This window comes from Nomascus leucogenys, chromosome 21, assembly GCF_006542625.1.
Source record: "Nomascus leucogenys isolate Asia chromosome 21, Asia_NLE_v1, whole genome shotgun sequence".
Classification (NCBI taxonomy): Eukaryota; Metazoa; Chordata; class Mammalia; order Primates; family Hylobatidae; genus Nomascus; species Nomascus leucogenys.
In genome coordinates this window covers 48,035,470-48,052,893 of record NC_044401.1, presented here as the reverse complement: position 1 = coordinate 48,052,893, position 17,424 = coordinate 48,035,470, and the positions used below count along the sequence as shown (strand labels likewise).

The window sequence follows — 17,424 nt, the reverse complement described above, 5'->3', positions numbered from 1 at the left end:
TAACACTTTTTATTCAGAAATACCTTCAACTTCACAGAAAGTTTGCAAGAATAGTATAAAGAACCCCTGTAGGCCAGGCGCGGTGGCTCACGCCTGTAATCCCAGCAATTTGGGAGGCCAAGGTGGGCGGATCACAAGGTCAGGAGATCGAGACCATCCTGGCTAACATGGTGAAACCCCGTCTCTACTGAAAAATAGAAAAAAATTAGCTGGGCGTGGTGGTGGGCACCTGTAGTCCCAGCTACTCGGGAGGCTGAGGCAGGAGAATGGCGTGAACCTGGGAGGTGGAGCTTGCAGTGAGCCGAGATTGTGCCACTGCACTCCAGCCTAGGTGACAGAGCGAGACTCCTACTAAAAAAATAAAAATAAAAAATAAAAAAATAAAAAAATTTTTTTAAAAACCCTGTAGATCCTTTACCCAGATTTGTCCGTTGTTATAATCTGCAACTTACTTTTCTTTCTTTCATTATTTTCCTTCTTTCTCTCCTCTTTCTTTCTTTCTCTCCCTCCATCCCTCCCTTCCTTCCTTCTTTCCTTCCTTCCTCTCTCCCTCCTTCCCTCTCTCTTTCCCTCCCTCCCTTCCTTCCTTCATTCCTTCCTTCCTTCCTTCTTTCTTTTTCTCTTTCTTTCTTTCTTTCTTCTTTCTTCTTTCTTTCTTTCTCTCTCTTTCTCTCTTTCTCTTTCTTTTTCCTTCCTTCCTTCCTTCCTTCCTTCCTTCCCTCTTTCTTTCTTTCTTTCTTTCTTTCTTTCTTTCTTTCTTTCTTTCTTCTTTCTTTCTTTGTTTCTTTCTTTCTCTTTCTTCTCTTTCTTTCCCTTTCTTTTTTCTTGAGACAGGGTCTCACCTTTGTCCAGGCTAGAGTGCAGTGGTGCGAGAACCCCAACCTCCCAGGCTCCAGTGATCCCAAGTAGCTAGGATTACAGGTGTGCACCACCACGCCACCAATGCCCAGTTTCTGTTTTAAATTCTTTTTTAGCAACAGGGTCTGTCTTGTTATATTGCCCAGGCCAACTTTGAACTCTTGGCCTCAAGCGATCTTTCCACCCTGGCCTCCCAAAGCACTGGGATTACAGATGTGAACCACCTTGCCCAGCCTGCAACTTACTTTTAAAAGATTCAGCCACTTTTATATTCATAAATGTGTATGTATATAGCAAATAAAATAACAACTCTTGAATAAAGATAGTAGGCATATGGGTTTTTATTGGAATATTTTTTTCAGTGTTTCTGTGCATTTGAAAGTTTTGTAGTAAGAAGCTGGGGAGGAGCCCTATTTCAAACATTGGAAGATCTTCAGGATATGGTGTCAAGTGAACGAAGCCCCACACAGAGCAGGATCTGTTGTGTGTTTCTTTGTGTTTAGGACTGGGGTAAAAATAAGGATTTATATTTGTATTTGCTTGTAAAGAGGCCGAGACACTAAGAGAAGAGTTTAGGGGAAGATGGGGAATTGGGTGGATGGGAGGAAGTGGGAAAGGGACCGTCAGTGTACACCTTTCATGCCACTTTGATTTTGTACCATGTGAATTGAATGTCTTTTAAAATGCAATTTTTTAATTAAAAATGAATGAATGAATGAATAACTACAGAAATCAGCCAGGGAGGAAAACAGACAAAGAAAACACAGCCAGATGAGAAGGAGGAGAGCCAAGGAAGTCCCTTTCCAGGTGCACCCCATGACAAGGTCAGCAGGAGCATGTGGTGCTGAGTGAGCCAAAAGCTCGGAAAAGGATGGGGTAAAGGCCCACTGGGGTGGACTCAGCTGAGGGTCGCACGGAGCCTCCAGGCCTGGAGAGAGAATGTAGGTGGGAAAAGGGCCATGAGTGTGGATCACCCCTGAAGGAGGGAGGGGAAGAGGGCAGCTTGGGGGGCTGTGGATGAAGGAGGGAGGATGGGGATGCAGCTGGCACAGGGAGCAGGCTGGGCTGGAGTGGTTGGAATCAGAAAGGGGGATGCTTCCGACGTAGAGGGCCATTTTAGACTGTCCCCATGTTTTCAAAAAAATGAGTGATACTACGTCCCCAGGGTTGTGAGGTAGGATGGCAAGTTTTGGGAGAATAGAAACATAACGGAAGAGATGCTCAGATGAGCTTGTTTGGAGACTAAGCCTGTGGGAAGAGGGAGCCTGTCACTGGGCAGTCCTGGTGTTGCCTTGGCTCAGCGTTTGTGTGCGGCCAGCCCTCAGGCTTTAAAGTGTGGAGGGGCAGCGGCTGCGTCCAGAGAGATGTTCCACATGGAAATACGGGGTCATGCCTCAAAAATTCAACACAGAATCACCATCTGACCCAGCAACCCCACTTCTGGGTATATACCCCAAAGAATTGAAAGCTGGGACATGAAGAGATAATTGCACACCCATATTCACAGCAGCATCATTCACAATAGCCAAAAGGTGGGAACAGTCCAAATGTCCATCGACAGACAAATGGATAAACACAACGTGGTCCATCCACAGAATGGAATATGATGCAGCCTTAAAAAGGAAGGAAATTCTGACACACACGACTACATGGATGCACCTTGAAGATACTGTGCTACATTAAATAAGCCAGACACAAAAAGACAAATATGGCCTGATTCCACTCAAATGAAGTCTGTAGAGTAGTCAAATTTATAGAAGCAGAAAGTGGAACAGAGGGTGCCAGGAGTGTGGGGGAAGAGAGAGTAAGAAGGAAATGGGAGTTGGGGTTTAATAGCTAGTATGAGTTTGCCAGGGCTTCCATAACAAAGGACTGCAGACTGGGGCCTCGACAACAGACATTTATTGTCTCGCAGTTCTAGAGGTGGAAGTCCAAGATCAGGGTATCAGCAGGGTTGGTTTCTCTGCAGACTCTCCTTGCCTTGTAGATGGCCGCCATCTCCCTCACATAATCTTCCCTCTATGTCTGGGTTCTAATCCCCTCTCCTTACAGGACACCAGTCATTTGGATTAGGGCCCACCCTACGGACCTCATTTAACTTAATCATGTTTTTTAAGACCCTATTTTCAAATAAGGTCCCATTCCGAGATCCTGGGGGTTAGAGCTTCAACATATGGATTTGGGGGACACAAGTCAACCCATATCAATTAGTATGGAGTCTCAGTGTGGGAAGGTGAAAAAATACAGAGTTGCACAATAATGTCGTTGATGCCACTGAACCTTACATTTAAAAACGGTTCAAACAGCAAAATTTATGTTATGGATATAATAGCACAGTAAAAAGTAAAAATAAATTTTAAAAGAGAAAAAAGCTCAGAAGGGCAAGGAAAGGGGGAGTGTTGCTGAGAGGGTAGTGGGACCCCCGGGCCCAGTGGGATGGTCAGAGAGACCGTGGGACGGCGACTGGGAAGGTGGGTGCGGGGAAAGGGCCAGTGGGAAACACGGAGCTTGGGGCCTGACAGCAGGAGAGTCTCCAAGCTGGAGATCTGGGCAGCCTGTCAGTTCCAGGTGGTGACTGTTATTACTGCAGCAGCCTCCCCAGAGGTGGCAGAGGCTTAATGAGTGCTTCAGGCTCTCAGCAGGGAAGGTCTGGGCAGCCCCTCTGGCTGTGTGGTCCCAATTCTCCAGAAGCGCTTTCTTTTTTGCAGTTTTCAAACCATCACAGCTGCTTTCAGCCCGAATGTGAAGCCACAGCCAGTGAGTTGTTTCTATAGCGACTGATGTCCTTCAAAGAGGGAGAAAGTGGAGGGCCCTGAGGAAAGAACAAGGGGGTGAACAGCACAGATATGTGACAGATTAAACTCAAGAGGGAGAGTGTGACCTAGTTTCACTGCAGCTTCGTCGAGACGCTTTCTGGCAAGCACACCCGATGACTGCATATTATTTTATGTTTGTCATATTATCTTCATCTAAAGCTGTAAGATGAGGGGCTGAGTGTACCACTCTACCTGGTGAAAGGCCAATATTCAGGCACAGCTGCCAGGGACAAGGAACAGGGAAAATGCAGGAAAATTCTGAGCCTTCTTCGTCTTACTCCCGGCCACTTTGCAGAAAACTGGGCATGCTGAGGCTCTCTGTGCACCTATCCTTTTTCCCTTCCTTGGAAACCACCCCCAAGGGAGCCTTTGTAGTAGGTACACCCTGGCTCGTCGCTTCCTAGTGGTGTGATCTTGGGCATGTTCCTCAACCACTCTGTGCCTCAGTTTCCTAATCCATAAAAAGTGGGGAGAAGAATTCCAATGTTCAAGAGTGGCTGGAGGGGGTTAAATGAGGTGACACGTTCAGGCGCTCAGGAGAGACAGTGATTGCAGTGAGGAGAACTCTGGGCTTGTGTAGGAGTCGACCTGGTAACTGCAGCTCTCTCTCATCTCCTGTTCCTTTCCAGTTGGCCACGGACAGAGCGAAGGGGAGAGGATGGTAGTGTCTGACTTCCACGTTTTCGTCAGAGATGTGTTGCAGCATGTGGATTCCATGCAGAAAGACTACCCTGGGCTTCCTGTCTTCCTTCTGGGCCACTCCATGGTAAGCAGACCACAGAAGACCCAGGTTAAATCCACCCTGGCTTCCAGCCTTGCAGGGGGAAGGGGGTGGCCCTGACTTCCTGCCCCCCACTGCTCTCTGCCTGGCTGGCGTGATGTCTCCCTTTGTGCACTGCACTTGGAGTTCCTGGGCAATTCCGTGCTTAGGAAACAAGGGAGGCTGCCAGCCGGTCCTTAGCGAGCAGCTTGAATATGGGGCCTCTTGGAAAACTGATCTTTTTCTCAGGGCTCTTTGGCCCACTTGGTGCCATTTCATAGGCTACTAAGAGCCACTTCTTGGAGCGGGGAATAGCTCCTTCATCAGTAAGAAGCACACGAAATGTCCCCAAACCCCTATGTGCTTGTTTCAGAATTGAACTCAGATGACAAATGATAACTAGGGACAAAGGGTCCCCGTGGAAACAATTCCTTAAAGCTTATTCCAACTCCTTCCACCTTTTAAATATGTAAATCGAGCAAATATAATCTTAAAATGTAATCGAGCAAATGTAATCTTAAATCGGGGTCCTTAAACTGGCAGCCCACAGGCCAAATCTACCTATAGAAAAAGCAGGCTGGTTGGATGACCAAGATATATTGAACTGCTTGAATTTGAATGCCTGGGGACATCTGACCTGGGCAGGCCTTGGCTCCCACCCCATGGTCACTGCCTAGCTCTGTTCTTACATTTCTCTTACCTGCCCAGCCCCGTGAGCATTTGCGGTTGCAACCCTTGCTTTTAAGCACTTTTGTGCTTCAGCAAACAGGTGAGGCCTCTCTCCTTCAGCACCATCCACGTTCACTCCCATTTTTCTTGGAATTTAAATTTCTAGGACCTTTACTAAACCAGGAAAAAGCATAGTATAGCAATCTATTATTGCTTTTAAGCACTTTTGTGCTTCAGCAAACAGGTGAGGCCTCTCTCCTTCAGCACCATCCACGTTCACTCCCATTTTTCTTGGAATTTAAATTTCTAGGACCTTTACTAAACCAGGAAAAAGCATAGTATAGCAATCTATTATTATGATCAGATTACCCCCCACCAAAAAAAAAAAAAAAAAAAAAACCCTCCTATTAAGCCTGTCGGGATGGAGGAATTGGGGTTTTGCCAGCTTTGGGCTTGAAATGAAGTGGGAACGTGTTATTGTTTAACTTGTGGCCCACAAGCAGGAACCTTATTTATATCTCTCTGAAATGTTTGCTCTTGGAAAACCCAGAGAAAAAAACGTGTAATAAAATAATTGCAGATCTAGTTTAGCCAACATTTGATGGTGCCTCTTCCAAGGTAGTCCTCCTCAGGGCTCTTGGCCAGGACTGCAGCTTAAGAGGACTGCACTGGTCGTGTTTATTAGAAATGTGTGCACTGGTGCAAGCCGAACACAGCAGCTCTGCCTGTTCTGCATTACAGGGAGGCGCCATCGCCATTCTCACGGCTGCAGAGAGGCCGGGCCACTTTGCCGGCATGGTACTCATTTCGCCTCTGGTTCTTGCCAATCCTGAATCTGCAACAACTTTCAAGGTAAAAGGACCTTCCAGTCTGTACAATTCCTGCAGGTTCCCCGGGACATGGGGCTTCCATTTGTAGCCTGAGTCTGTGTAAAAGGACCAAAGGCCATCCTTGGACCTCAGACACTATTGCGTAAGGGTTTGGACAAATATCCAACACTGTTGCCACCGGGGTTCTGTAATTTCTAAAGGCAGGTGCCATTTTCCCCCAAGACAAAAAAACAATGCCTTCCTGTTTGTGCATGTTTTATTGATGAATTTTAAAAGGAGAAGAGGTTAGACTTGTTATTTGTCCAGCAAAGTCACGTTTGTTAACAAGTCACACTCAAGGCCTGGGCTGTTTTTCACTGATTATTTGCCAACTTCAGCAGAAAATGAACAGTGAGTGGAACTGCAGGAACTCCTAACTGCAGTATGGAGTCGCATTCACTGCCGCGCTCCTCCGCCCCAGGCACTTTCGACCTCTGACTCTTAGGGATCCGTGATTTTGTTTTTCTGGTTGGAATGACCCATAGGAATGATATAACCTGTAGGTACTGGGACTCTAGGCTGCTTTTGCCAAGGCGAATAAACCAACAAATGATACCTAGAGGTGGAGCAGGCACCTTCTCTCCCCGAGAAAGGAGATGAAACCAGTGGCCTCGACAGGGCTGCTTGCTTGTGACTCTGGCTTGTGGACAAGGTATTGGTTTATACCTGGCTTTGGGGACATCAGGCTTAAGGTAGATACATAGCCGCAGTGAGGGTGGAGAATCCCAACCCCATGTATCCACAAGGAATCCTCAGTCTCACCCCAGCGCTGGGCAGGGGCTGCTGCCTCCTGAGCCAGTTCTGGAGATTCTCAAAGGAGAAAGAGGTGAGGCAGTAGGTCATGGGGCCAGATGCACTGGGCAGCCATCACCCACAGGCTTACCGTATGGACTGTGGAATCATTTAAATAGTGACATTAGCTCTTATTCCCCCACCGCACTCTCCTCAACACAGCACAAGGAATGAAACCTTATAAGAACATCCTCAAAGGGTTTCCTTCAGCCCATGACCACAGACTTGCTCCTGGCTCTAGAGACAGGCTTCCAATTAAAAACAGAAAATCTCAGCCATCTGAAATGGGGCTCGGCTTGGCAAAAGAGAAATCAGAGACTATCTGATAGTTTAGCCAGAGAATGATGATTTACTTAGTTTGCGAGAGAGATGGATGATATCTCCTTTGAATTTTACTCCAGTTTAAGGAAATCACGGACTTACTGCAATCGACTATCATGAATGAATTTCAGTGCCGTGTAGGACAGTACCACGGGTCTGTCACAGAGTGATCGAGGTCCCTTAGCATCACAATGCCCGGATGTGCACTACCTCTTCATCATTGAAACGTGCGGGGGGAGGCATGACCTACTCAACATCTCCCGTGACTATGGTTCTAATTATCTAAGTAGAATAAGCAGACCCAGACTCAGCGGCAGGGCGTTCCCACTGCATTCCATGGGATTTGCTATATGCAGGTCTGCAAAATTCAGCCAATGCCAGGCATGCACTGTGCTCTCACAGGCATTGTCTCACTTAACTCCCCTCCAGCCCAGGAGTAGGTTGTAGCAGCACTTTCCAGATGGGAAAACCTGGGCTTAGGAAGGATGAATGGCTGGCCAGGATTGTGCAGCCCTTGTGATGGATTTGAATCCAGGGCTGCCCACTCCCCATCTAGGATATTTCCCCAGGGAAGAAAATGGATGTTTCTGCAATGGATGTTTTCCCTTACAGAAAAGCCAGGGACCACGGGACTTTTCAGATAAAGTGCACCAGGGGGACCCTGACAGCTGGGCCTGGAGGTGGGACCAACAAGGGTTTCCTCCCAGAGCCCCCTGGGCTCCATACTGACCAGGGGAGGGGGCACTTCTGGGCAAGGCCGCTACTGTGACCTTTCAAAGCCTTGCGCTAATAGATCACCTTGTGACATTCAGAGCCAGGTGCCCCTGGGGGAACACAGGTCTCCTCTTATTAACCAAGACAAATGAGGTTTCCCTTTGCCCCAGACTTGAGGGCCCAGCCTCCCCTCCCTGAGATCTGTTGCCGCTCCTGCATCTCTGGCAATTTTGGCTAAAAAGTCCATGATGCCTTTGTGCACACTGCCCCGGAAGGCTTCATCACTCTTGGCACATTTTCTAATCTTCTCTGACAACCTTCCTAAAAGTCTCACAGGATCTATTTTTTAATGTAATTTAAAAGTTTTAAGAATAAGACATTTCTATGGTTCAAAATTCAAAAGATATGAAAGAGGATGCAGGGAGAGTCTCTCTCCCGGTTGGTGTGGGCAACAACCCATGGTACCAGCGAGAGTCTCTGCATCTCCCGTCAGCGCTCACTCCATTTGTTCTTCTTTTTCACACAAATGGGAGCTTGTTCCATGCATGTTGGGGTACTCTGTGTTTGCTTTTGTTCTTTTGGTTGGTGTGTTTGTTTTTGTGGGTTTTGGGTTTTATTTTGTGGTTTGTTTAGCAATCTTTTGGTGCTCCTTCCCCATCAGGACCAACCAAGGGTCCCACTGCAGGGATAGGTCCTGGTTTAGGGAGGGTGCCCTGGGGTCATTTCCAGTTGTTTGCTCTTATGAACCTCAATGATGGAACAGTTCCTACAGCCCACCTCCTCCCTCCAGCGTTCTGTTTGGGAAATCTGTTTGGTGGTGGGGCTGAGGGGCTTCCCTGAGTGTGGCTGTGAGTGGTAGCAGAGCAGAGTCAAGTCCCAGCCTCCTGACTCCTCAGACAATACTCAATCCATCAAGCCGTTCAACAGTTTCCCGGCACCATGCACCTTCTAGAGCAACTCCCCCAGTTAGTAAGGGGCAGCGTGAGACACCCAGTCTGTGAGTACAGCCTGGCCTGTGGAAGACGGCCAGCCCCCACTCCCTGCAATGTGAGAACGCCAGATCGCCCCCACCCTCCTAAATCCCGCCACCATCTGGTTCTTATGTGGATGCTGGTTTTCAACAAGCTGGGATATATTTAGCCTGGAGATGAGACAATGAGGACGGATGGGGGGCCCCAAACATTGTCTCTGCTGAGAAAGTGGTTTCGCAAAGAAAGTGGCAGCAGCAGAAATTCAGAAACAAAAACTCCATGCATCTGAACAAATCTGGCTATTTGTGAAGTCGCTCCGTGGGGTTTTTCACCATGGCTCGCGGCTCGTGCCCGGGTTCAGAGGTAGAACTGTGGCCCCCCAGCTGGAAGAGTGTCAAGCTCCAGGTGCCCCTCGGGATTTCCCACCCTTAGTTGTCTGGGACAGCACTCAGGAGCAACTGCAGGCTGCAGGGCCCCTCCTTTCTCTGGGAGCCTCTTAGAAGAGAAAAATCCCCCTGGGCTAAGCTCGAGGGATGGGGGTCTCAGCCTACCGGGAGGGTAATCATTCTAAACAACCTCTCCCTGTTGCCAAGGTTGTCCCTTGGGTTCCTGGGGCAGGGATGCAGGAGTCAGCCAGTGCTTCAAGATACTCCCACTCCCTGCCAAGAAGGGCACCTCGCCCAGTAGGGAGAAGGGGGTTGCCGCTGGGAGCCCAGTACTCGGTGCCTGACATGCATTGTCTCCGTTCCTCTCCAGCACCGCCCCGGAAGGAGGGGAAATTATTCCCAATCTGCAGATAAGGAAACGAGGCCAAATGTCTTGCTAGAGGTCAGCTTGAGCACCAGCTCAGACCAGCTAGCATGCCAGGATACTCCCTTTCACCCCAAAACACACCTGAGATCAGCTTCCCTTAACGGAGCCCACTCCCATCTGAATGTCACTCATCTGTTTTTAGCCATAGAATCCAGAAGGCCCTTGGGGCAGTGGTAGATTGCAGGGAGGGAGAGGAAACAAGTGGAACATGGCCACTCTTTCAAGCTTCAGGTGAATTTGGACCCAGGATCCCGGAACTTAGCCATGCACTGGCCCTTTGGGCAGCAGCAGTGAGCCGCCGTGGGGGTTAGTTCACCTCTGTCCTGTGGGCACCTGCTCTCTAATAGCTGGGCGTTGTGCTTTCTAGACATCTGTGATTCCAGGAACCAGCTGTCTTCCTAGCAAGCCTCCTGCCACACATCTTTGCTGAGCCCCTGATCTACCAGGAAACAAGTGTCCTGGCCGTCCCAGCGAGGGTCACTGGGAAAGGAGCACAGCACTTTCTATTTTATGGCTGCCTTAAGGTGTCCTCTCACTCTCAAGAAAATCTGGGGCAACCCTGAGGGTCCCTGCTGTGTCCCCCACATGGCCGTCCCATGACCCTTGTCATAGTGCTGCCCCACGGAAGGTGGGGAGTCCTAGCCTCCTGCGCACAGGTCAGCCTGCAGGAGCCACTTAGGAAATAGCATCTGTAATTGCCTTCCTCATGGCAAGGCTTTCACTGGCAGAAGTGAAATTCACTTAGAAATGATCACAGGGAGCCATTAAAACCTTCTGGATCAATAAAGGCATTTGTGCCTGTCTCTAGTATTTAAAGTGACAGGCGCGGTGGTGCATTGGGAACGCCCCTCAAGCCTCTTGCTCATCAAGATGTTGACTTCAGCTGTGAGAGAGTTGCCCTGTTTGTGGGTGACTGCATCATTTGCTGCAAAGCTGCACATCACGTGCTTTTCCTGAAGTCTCTACTTTGAATGACATTTGCTCATTCATTCAGTCAACCAACACCTATGTATTGGGCCTCTCCTTAGGGCCAGAAGCCAGGAAGAGAGTTAGGGATCTGCTCCAGAGCGATTGGGTCTCCTGCGGCTCTCCCAGCATCCCTTCGGAGTTAGTTTAATTATCCCTGTCTTATAGGTGAAGAAACTGAGATCATAGACTTTCTCTAGGATTCAGAATCAAAGTTCAAATCCAAATGTGCCTGCCTCGCGTCTCCGAGTCTGGTTTCTCCATTTCATCACTTGTCTCTTCCGGGGTTGGGGTCTAGTGACTGTGTAGCCATTTGTCATGGGTTTTGGCCCCAAATTATCCTCAGGCGACGACCCCTGGGGTCTGGGTTGAGCTGGCATAATTGGGAGCTCTGTGGTTACACAAACCTGGCTTCACCGGGGTCATGGGGCAGGTGCGAGGGATCTCACCTCAATGGGGGAGCCATCCAGGGGCTCCTCTCTCCTCAGCCGGATCCAAGGCTCTCTCAATGCTCCTGTAGGATTATTCGAGGATTTTGAAACACTTGATGGAAAAGGCATCAAGAATGTTAAAGTTTTGGATTCCACGTCCTTTTTGGGTGAGCAACTCCCCTCTGAGACTTCCCTGGTGTGCTCACTGCTCAGGGTGGAGGTGGTGGGAGAGCAGGAGCAGCAGTCTTCTGGTCGACCTCGACAATGTGATCCATCTGGGTGTGGGACCTGCCATGACTCCTTCCTTCCCCACTGCTTCCTCGTCATGCCACCTCAATGGCACCTGCTCAACCGTTCTGCCTTCCTTCATGCACAATCAACCCACTTCCTCTGCTTAGCTCTTTCTCCTCCCATCCTACCCTTTCCTCCTTCAGGAGAGAGTAGGCTCATGCAATCAACAAATCTTAAAAGAGCAGCAGGGAAAGGGGATCTCTTTTGCAGGTGTTAAAAGCATCCTGCCCCTGCATGGCAGCTCTCCTCTTTCTTGGGGCTTTTATGGGGAAGAGGCTAAACACCTAATTTGTTTTAAGACATGAAGTTGTCATTAAAAGACTTGCCTCTACACAATTGAGTCTTGTTAGAAATGTGGCTTGGAACTTACTATGCAGGTTTAGAAAAAAAGCTGAAGATCAGGGCTATGCAAACGTCTCTTATGGTGGCTCCTTTGAAAGGGCAGCTTGCCCTGCAGGGACGTTCGCACCCCTATCCTAGCCAGCGCCTGTCAGAAGCACTTCTGCTCTGGCTGCACACAGGATCACTAGGGAACTTTAAAAAGGCGCTGATGCCAGGGCCCCATTTTGGCCAATACAATCGGAATCTCTCAGGGCAGCACTGGGAGGAGGTGTTTCTGCTGTTTCATGGACACACACACTGCCAGCCCCTGAGACTTCACCACGCACATGAATGCCCAGGAGCCCTGCGAAGCTACAGATCCTGACCCAGAAGCCAGGTGGCCCTGGAGCCCCTGGTGCTGCTGGTGTGAGGACCACACTGAGCAGGGAGGCCCTGGGATGTTGGGATGGGTGTGCTGTGCCCGCTACCATACGCCAACTGGATTGAAGGAACAGAACAGTACAGACGGTTCCGTCTTCCTGGGAAGACAGGGAGTTACAGATCATTTTAAGGGAATCCCAGGTCTCTAGAAGTCTCCTTCATGGGTTTCTCTTTCTGCACCTTTCCTGTGAATGGTGTATCCACCCAGGTCCCCTCCTGCCTCTTTGTACACTCTCTCTGGTGTAACTTGCACCCAGGGCTTCAGCAACCATCTATGCACGGAGAGCTTTCTGTTCTTGGGGTGGCATTCCTCGGGATTTAGTGCCAGGACACACCTGTGTGTGCATTCACTGGGAAAAGTCTGCAGAATCTGCACCAGGCCTTCCTGGAGGGTGTGTTCCTCCATCTACATTTGTGATGGAACAACCAGTTATTGTCGCTGGGACACCAGTGCCTCATCTACACCATCAGCCATAGGAGTTTTACTGTTACAAGCTTGTCCTTTTAGGCACATTCCCTCATCCTGAACCTGCTGGCAGCAGCTCCTTTAGGGGAGCGAGGGTGGCTGCTTGTCCCATCCGTCCTTGGGCAGCCAGCGATCAGCTGGATGCATGCAGCGGAAGTCACCTTCTGCCTCCACTCCTGAGCAGGATGTGCTCTCCCCACATCTCCTGTTTGCGCTTTCAGCAATAGATCATTCACAGCCATAGGAGGGGGAGGCCTCCCAGTCCTTGGCTTTTTGTACCTGGAAGGGGATGGTGAGGCGTTCAGCTGCCAGGAATCACTTCCTTCCCTCCGGGGACCAGCCCCTTGCATTGTTCATTTTCTAAAGCAAATACTTCTCAGGAAGTGGCTCTCCTCTTTTTTTTTTTCCTACGAAGCTCTTTTCTTAAAAGCTTCCTTTAACTGCAAAAAGTTCCCCCGTTCATGGAGGCAGAAAATCACGCTTGCTGCGTGAGACGACAGAATAGGGCTTGCTGTAATTCTCTCCTGGAGGCAGGCTCTCTCTCTGGCTCTCTGTTCCCCCTTCCCCATCCTCTGTGAAATCACTTCAAGGATGGCTCAAGCTGTGCTGATCCTTGAGGCGCCAACAGCCTAAGCTGTCAGCATCTTCTCCAGAGCCTGGAAGTAGAGGCCTTGTCACTTCTTGGTATAAAAGTTTTGGGTTAAGAGGTGCCAGCAGCAGAAACATATGTTCAAGGATGAAGGTAAGTCTGTCTTCACAAATGACTGATCCTGAAGACGGACCGGCACCTCCGGGCCCAGGTCCCTGCAGAATCAGGTGATGGGTCTCCAAAACACAAATGGTGGCACAATGAGAAATCTGGTGGTGGGCTTGGACGAAATGGTATGGATTCTGGGTGGTCTCTTGCTTTCACCTCTGTGGCAGGCACTGCTGAGGTGCTGGGTCCCTGAGCCTTTTCTTGGCTCTGAGCCATCTGGTCAGGGAATGGGTAGGAAGCTGGCTTACATAAAACAGCCATGTCCCTGAGAAGGCTGTGTGGGCCCCAGCAGGCAGGTGGGTTGACCTGGGAGCAGTGCCCACAAGGCTGGCATTTGCACACCATCCCATCACACAGAACCTTCCTGCGGTTCCTGAGTGTGGCAGGGATCCCCCCGCCACAGCTGGCAGCCCCATGTCTGCTCTGGCTGCACACAGGATCACTAGGGAACTTTAAAAAGGCACTGATGCCAGGGCTCCACTTCGGCCAATACAATCAGAGTCTCTCAGGGCAGCACTGGGAGGAGGTATTTGTGGTGTTTCATGGACACACACACTGCCAGCATCAGGAAGTAGTGACGGGGTACTGAGAACAGCAGGATATCTAGAAGTGAGTTCTTCATAACTGTGGCACACAGAAGTCTTCCCTCACAGTGTGGCCCTTGACCACTACTGCTGGAGGAGAGAGCTAAGGCCCTGGAACACTCGTCCTTGCACAGCCAGAGTCTAGTGAAGGCCACAGAGCCACAGTCCACTGCCTTTATGCACTGATCCACTCCATTTTCTCATTTTTAGCTTGTTTTAACCTTTGAAAGCACAGATCCCAATGCAGATGAGCTCCCAGTTCTTGGAGTTCACAGACATTTGATCTGTGTTTGCAAATACTCCAATCCTTGTGCAGAGTTCCCAGAATTCCAAGTTTTCCTTTCCCAGGCTCATTCTTGGAGCTGGCCCATGATACTAGCTGGACTCTTGAACGTTCCTGACCCATCATGGCCACCCTTCAAGGCTTCCGATTATGCAGACACACCACGCCCTGCACAGTGCTCGAAGTCAGGCTGCCGCATGCTTCTATACATGCCCTATTCAGAGCAAGACTCTGTCTCAAAAAAAAAAAAAAAACAGATCGGGAAACTGTGTCCAATGCACCAGAAGGTGGTTCCTCGGTGCCCATGAGTGCCCTTGCCCCCTGCCAAGGGTACTGAGCTACATGCCCTGTGCCCTTGATGTGCACTGAGAATTCACTGCTTGCCACCTTCCGTCCGATTCTAATTTCGGCATTTCACAGCTCACTTTTGAAATAGCATCTTTCATCCCCAAATGTCTGTGCACATTGCAGAAATGAAAACAGCCCCTCTCTGAAGGCAGAAGTGTGAGATCCGGGTTCTCTGTTTTCCTGGGAAAACAAGAGATCCAGAAGGAGAGATGGGGGAGGGGGTAGGAAGGTTTGGGCCTGAATCAGGCTCAAGTTCAATGAGTATGTCTTAAGCTCCTGCTGTGTTCCCTGGGCTTTTGCACACAGGGTGTTATTCACCTTCCTCGTGGTCCTCTGCGGGAGGATCGAGGTCCCACTGGCAGCTGAGGAAACGGAGGTTCAGCTATGTGGAAATCCCAGCCCATGTTCACAAGGCAATAGAGCTAGGAATCAAACCCAGCTCTCCTTCCCTCTGCCACACAGCCTCCTCATTGGGCTGGTGCCATTTCTACTTCCCCCCGAGAGAAATGGATGCACAGTTTCTCTGTGTGGCTCCTGTGGGCCCTTCCTCGCTGTCCTGCTTCGTACTCAGCTGATCTGGGTGATTCTGCATCTGCCGTGTAATTTCAGTGTCCCAGAGAAATGGCCAGAGCTCATCCCAGGCAGCTCTTGCCAGTGATGCAAAATTACAACCCATGAGCGATCATGGGGAGGGTATAGAGCGGGCAAAATTCAAACATGACTTCCCGCCTTGGATGCTGCGGCTGCCTGGCCAGCTCCCCCAGGTGGAGCAGAGCCAGGCTGAATAGAGGCTGAGTCAGAAGCAAGAGTCCTTGGGCATGCAGGCTTAAGGACGCAGGCTTGGGAGATGAACCTGGCTGATGTTCAGTTTGGGCATCACTCTCCTTAATGTACTGTAAACTGTCACTGCGGAAGAGCTGGGCGTGGATGCCACTTGTACTCACAGCTCTTGTTTTCCCTCCCCGGCTAGGTCCTTGCTGCGAAAGTGCTCAACCTTGTGCTGCCAAACTTGTCCCTTGGGCCCATCGACTCCAGCGTGCTCTCTCGGAATAAGACAGAGGTGAGAGGCTTACCGAAACCCCAGGGGTAGCTTGGGTGGCTGCCCCCATGGGGTATCAGAGTTTTGGCTCCAGCCTTGGCATTCTCTGCTGCTCTTTCACCGAGCCCCTGCGCAAAGTGACGAGGACACAGTGGTGCATGAGACATGGTTGGCTTCAGGTTTGGGTGAAAGGGTGGGTTGGCTATGATGCCTGAGCTGTGTTCTAAACATGAAAGGAGCCAACAGTGGAAGTTGAGTGTGTACCAGTCAAGTCTCTTGGTTGTAAGAGACAGAAACCCACGTCAAAGTGATTTAAGCAAAAGCAGGGATTTTGTGGTGAATGGAACTGAAGGCTTCAGACATGGCTGGATCCAGGGCGTCGAAAGTCTTATTCTCCATCGGTCTCTTCCCAGCTTTCATCTCCCCTGGTTTAGCTTCATTCCCAGACAGGCTTTCCCCCAGTGAAGGCCAAGAGGGCCACCAGCAGGTTTACCTGAGCAACCCCGGTGGAAAAACAGCACCTCTTTCCAGCAAAAGTCTCAGGGCTGATTCTTACTGACTGATTGTCCAGGCCTGGATTATTTGTCCAGGAAAGAGGGGTAGTATCATCCCCACCCACTGAGAGTAGAGGAAGGGGATCCCTGGGGGTAACTCAGAACAGTGGTAGCAAAGGAAGGACAGACCCATATTGCAGATGAGCAAACTGAGCCCCATAACGTGAGATAACTTGCCTGGGGTCAGCCAGTGGTGAGGCTAGCCTGAGAACGTGGGTAGGTGTGGTCTCCAGCTGTGCTCTGTCTGGGTAGGGGAGAGGGACCCTGTGGGCTTGCAGCTAGTGGGTAGGAAGCATCCAGAAGACACCAGCATTATCTTCATGATTAAGCAAATAAGTTTGCCACTCTTCTGCCTCAGTTGACCTCTTGCTTTAGGAGTTTGAAATCATTGGATCACTGGCTCCCTAAAAGGCCCTGGGAAGTGGAGTGCAGTGCTCTGGCATTCTGGGGATATTCCCAGACTTCCTTGGGCTGTTGGACTCTAGCTTCATTATAAAATGTGGCCTCCTGGCCCTCTGAGTCTCTTAGAGAGTGGGCAACTCAAAAGAAATAGCCCGTGGTGTGTAGGAAAGAGACTTTCTAGATCAGGGGTTGAAAACTCCCAGGCCTCTGAGGGCCAGCTGCTTAAAAATCAGACTGGTGAGAGATTCTAGCGAGCCATGAGGCCTGTGTGGAGCCAGAGGGCATCTGATCCATCCAAACTATCCACATTAATTTAAAACTCTAATATAATTTGGTTTTTAAAGCCCACAGTGCCTCCCAAACCTACATCTTGGGGGCAGGTCGGACCCATCAAGGACCAGTATGTGGCCCCTGGTCTTTCTGAAAGAATATCTGAGTAAAGGAAAAAAACTTTAATTCCAAAAAGCAGATTCATATGGTGAAAGAGCACAACTTTAGGACCCAGAAAGACCAAAGCCAAATATACAGTTTGATTTAATCCTGACATGAATGAGATCGACATTAACCCCATTTCACAGATTAAGAAACTGAGGCTTGGAGAGGTTAAATAACCTGTTCAAGATTGCACAACTAGTCAAGGGCAGAGATGGGATTTTAGCCTATTTTATTCGAAAGTCCATGCTTTGGCGCCTCCCTCTAGCTAGTAATTATGATCATTAAGCTCTGTTTCCTGTTTTACAATTGATTGCTGGTCCACCCAGCCCATGGCCATGGCCATTGCTCTCTGTATGGGACCCACTTTGTCAGGGAAACTCAGTGTGGGGCAGGGGCTCCTGCACCTGCCTGCATCCCTCATAATGACTCTAGCTTGAAGGTGTGGTGTCTGGTAAAACCAGTGATCTTTGTAGCAGTGGTGCCAGGACAACAGTAGGTTTGAGAAAGACAGGTCAGGGAGGGA

General features: G+C 49.7%; 1 protein-coding gene across 5 annotated transcripts in view; it reads left to right on the top strand.

The window, feature by feature from the left end:
- Window positions 1–17,424, top strand: part of MGLL (monoglyceride lipase) — a 134,235-nt gene that overhangs the window by 97,051 nt on the left and 19,760 nt on the right. For 2 of the 5 annotated variants that reach the window (XM_030802167.1, XM_030802168.1), the window contains exons 4-6: window positions 4,304–4,440; window positions 5,845–5,955; window positions 15,442–15,531. In XM_030802167.1, coding sequence (XP_030658027.1) covers window positions 4,304–4,440; window positions 5,845–5,955; window positions 15,442–15,531 — 338 coding nt within the window. Of the gene's footprint in view, window positions 1–4,303; window positions 4,441–5,844; window positions 5,956–11,069; window positions 11,527–15,441; window positions 15,532–17,424 lie in introns of those variants that run through there. The other 3 variants (XM_030802170.1, XM_030802169.1, XM_030802171.1) reach the window with 2 other exon arrangements.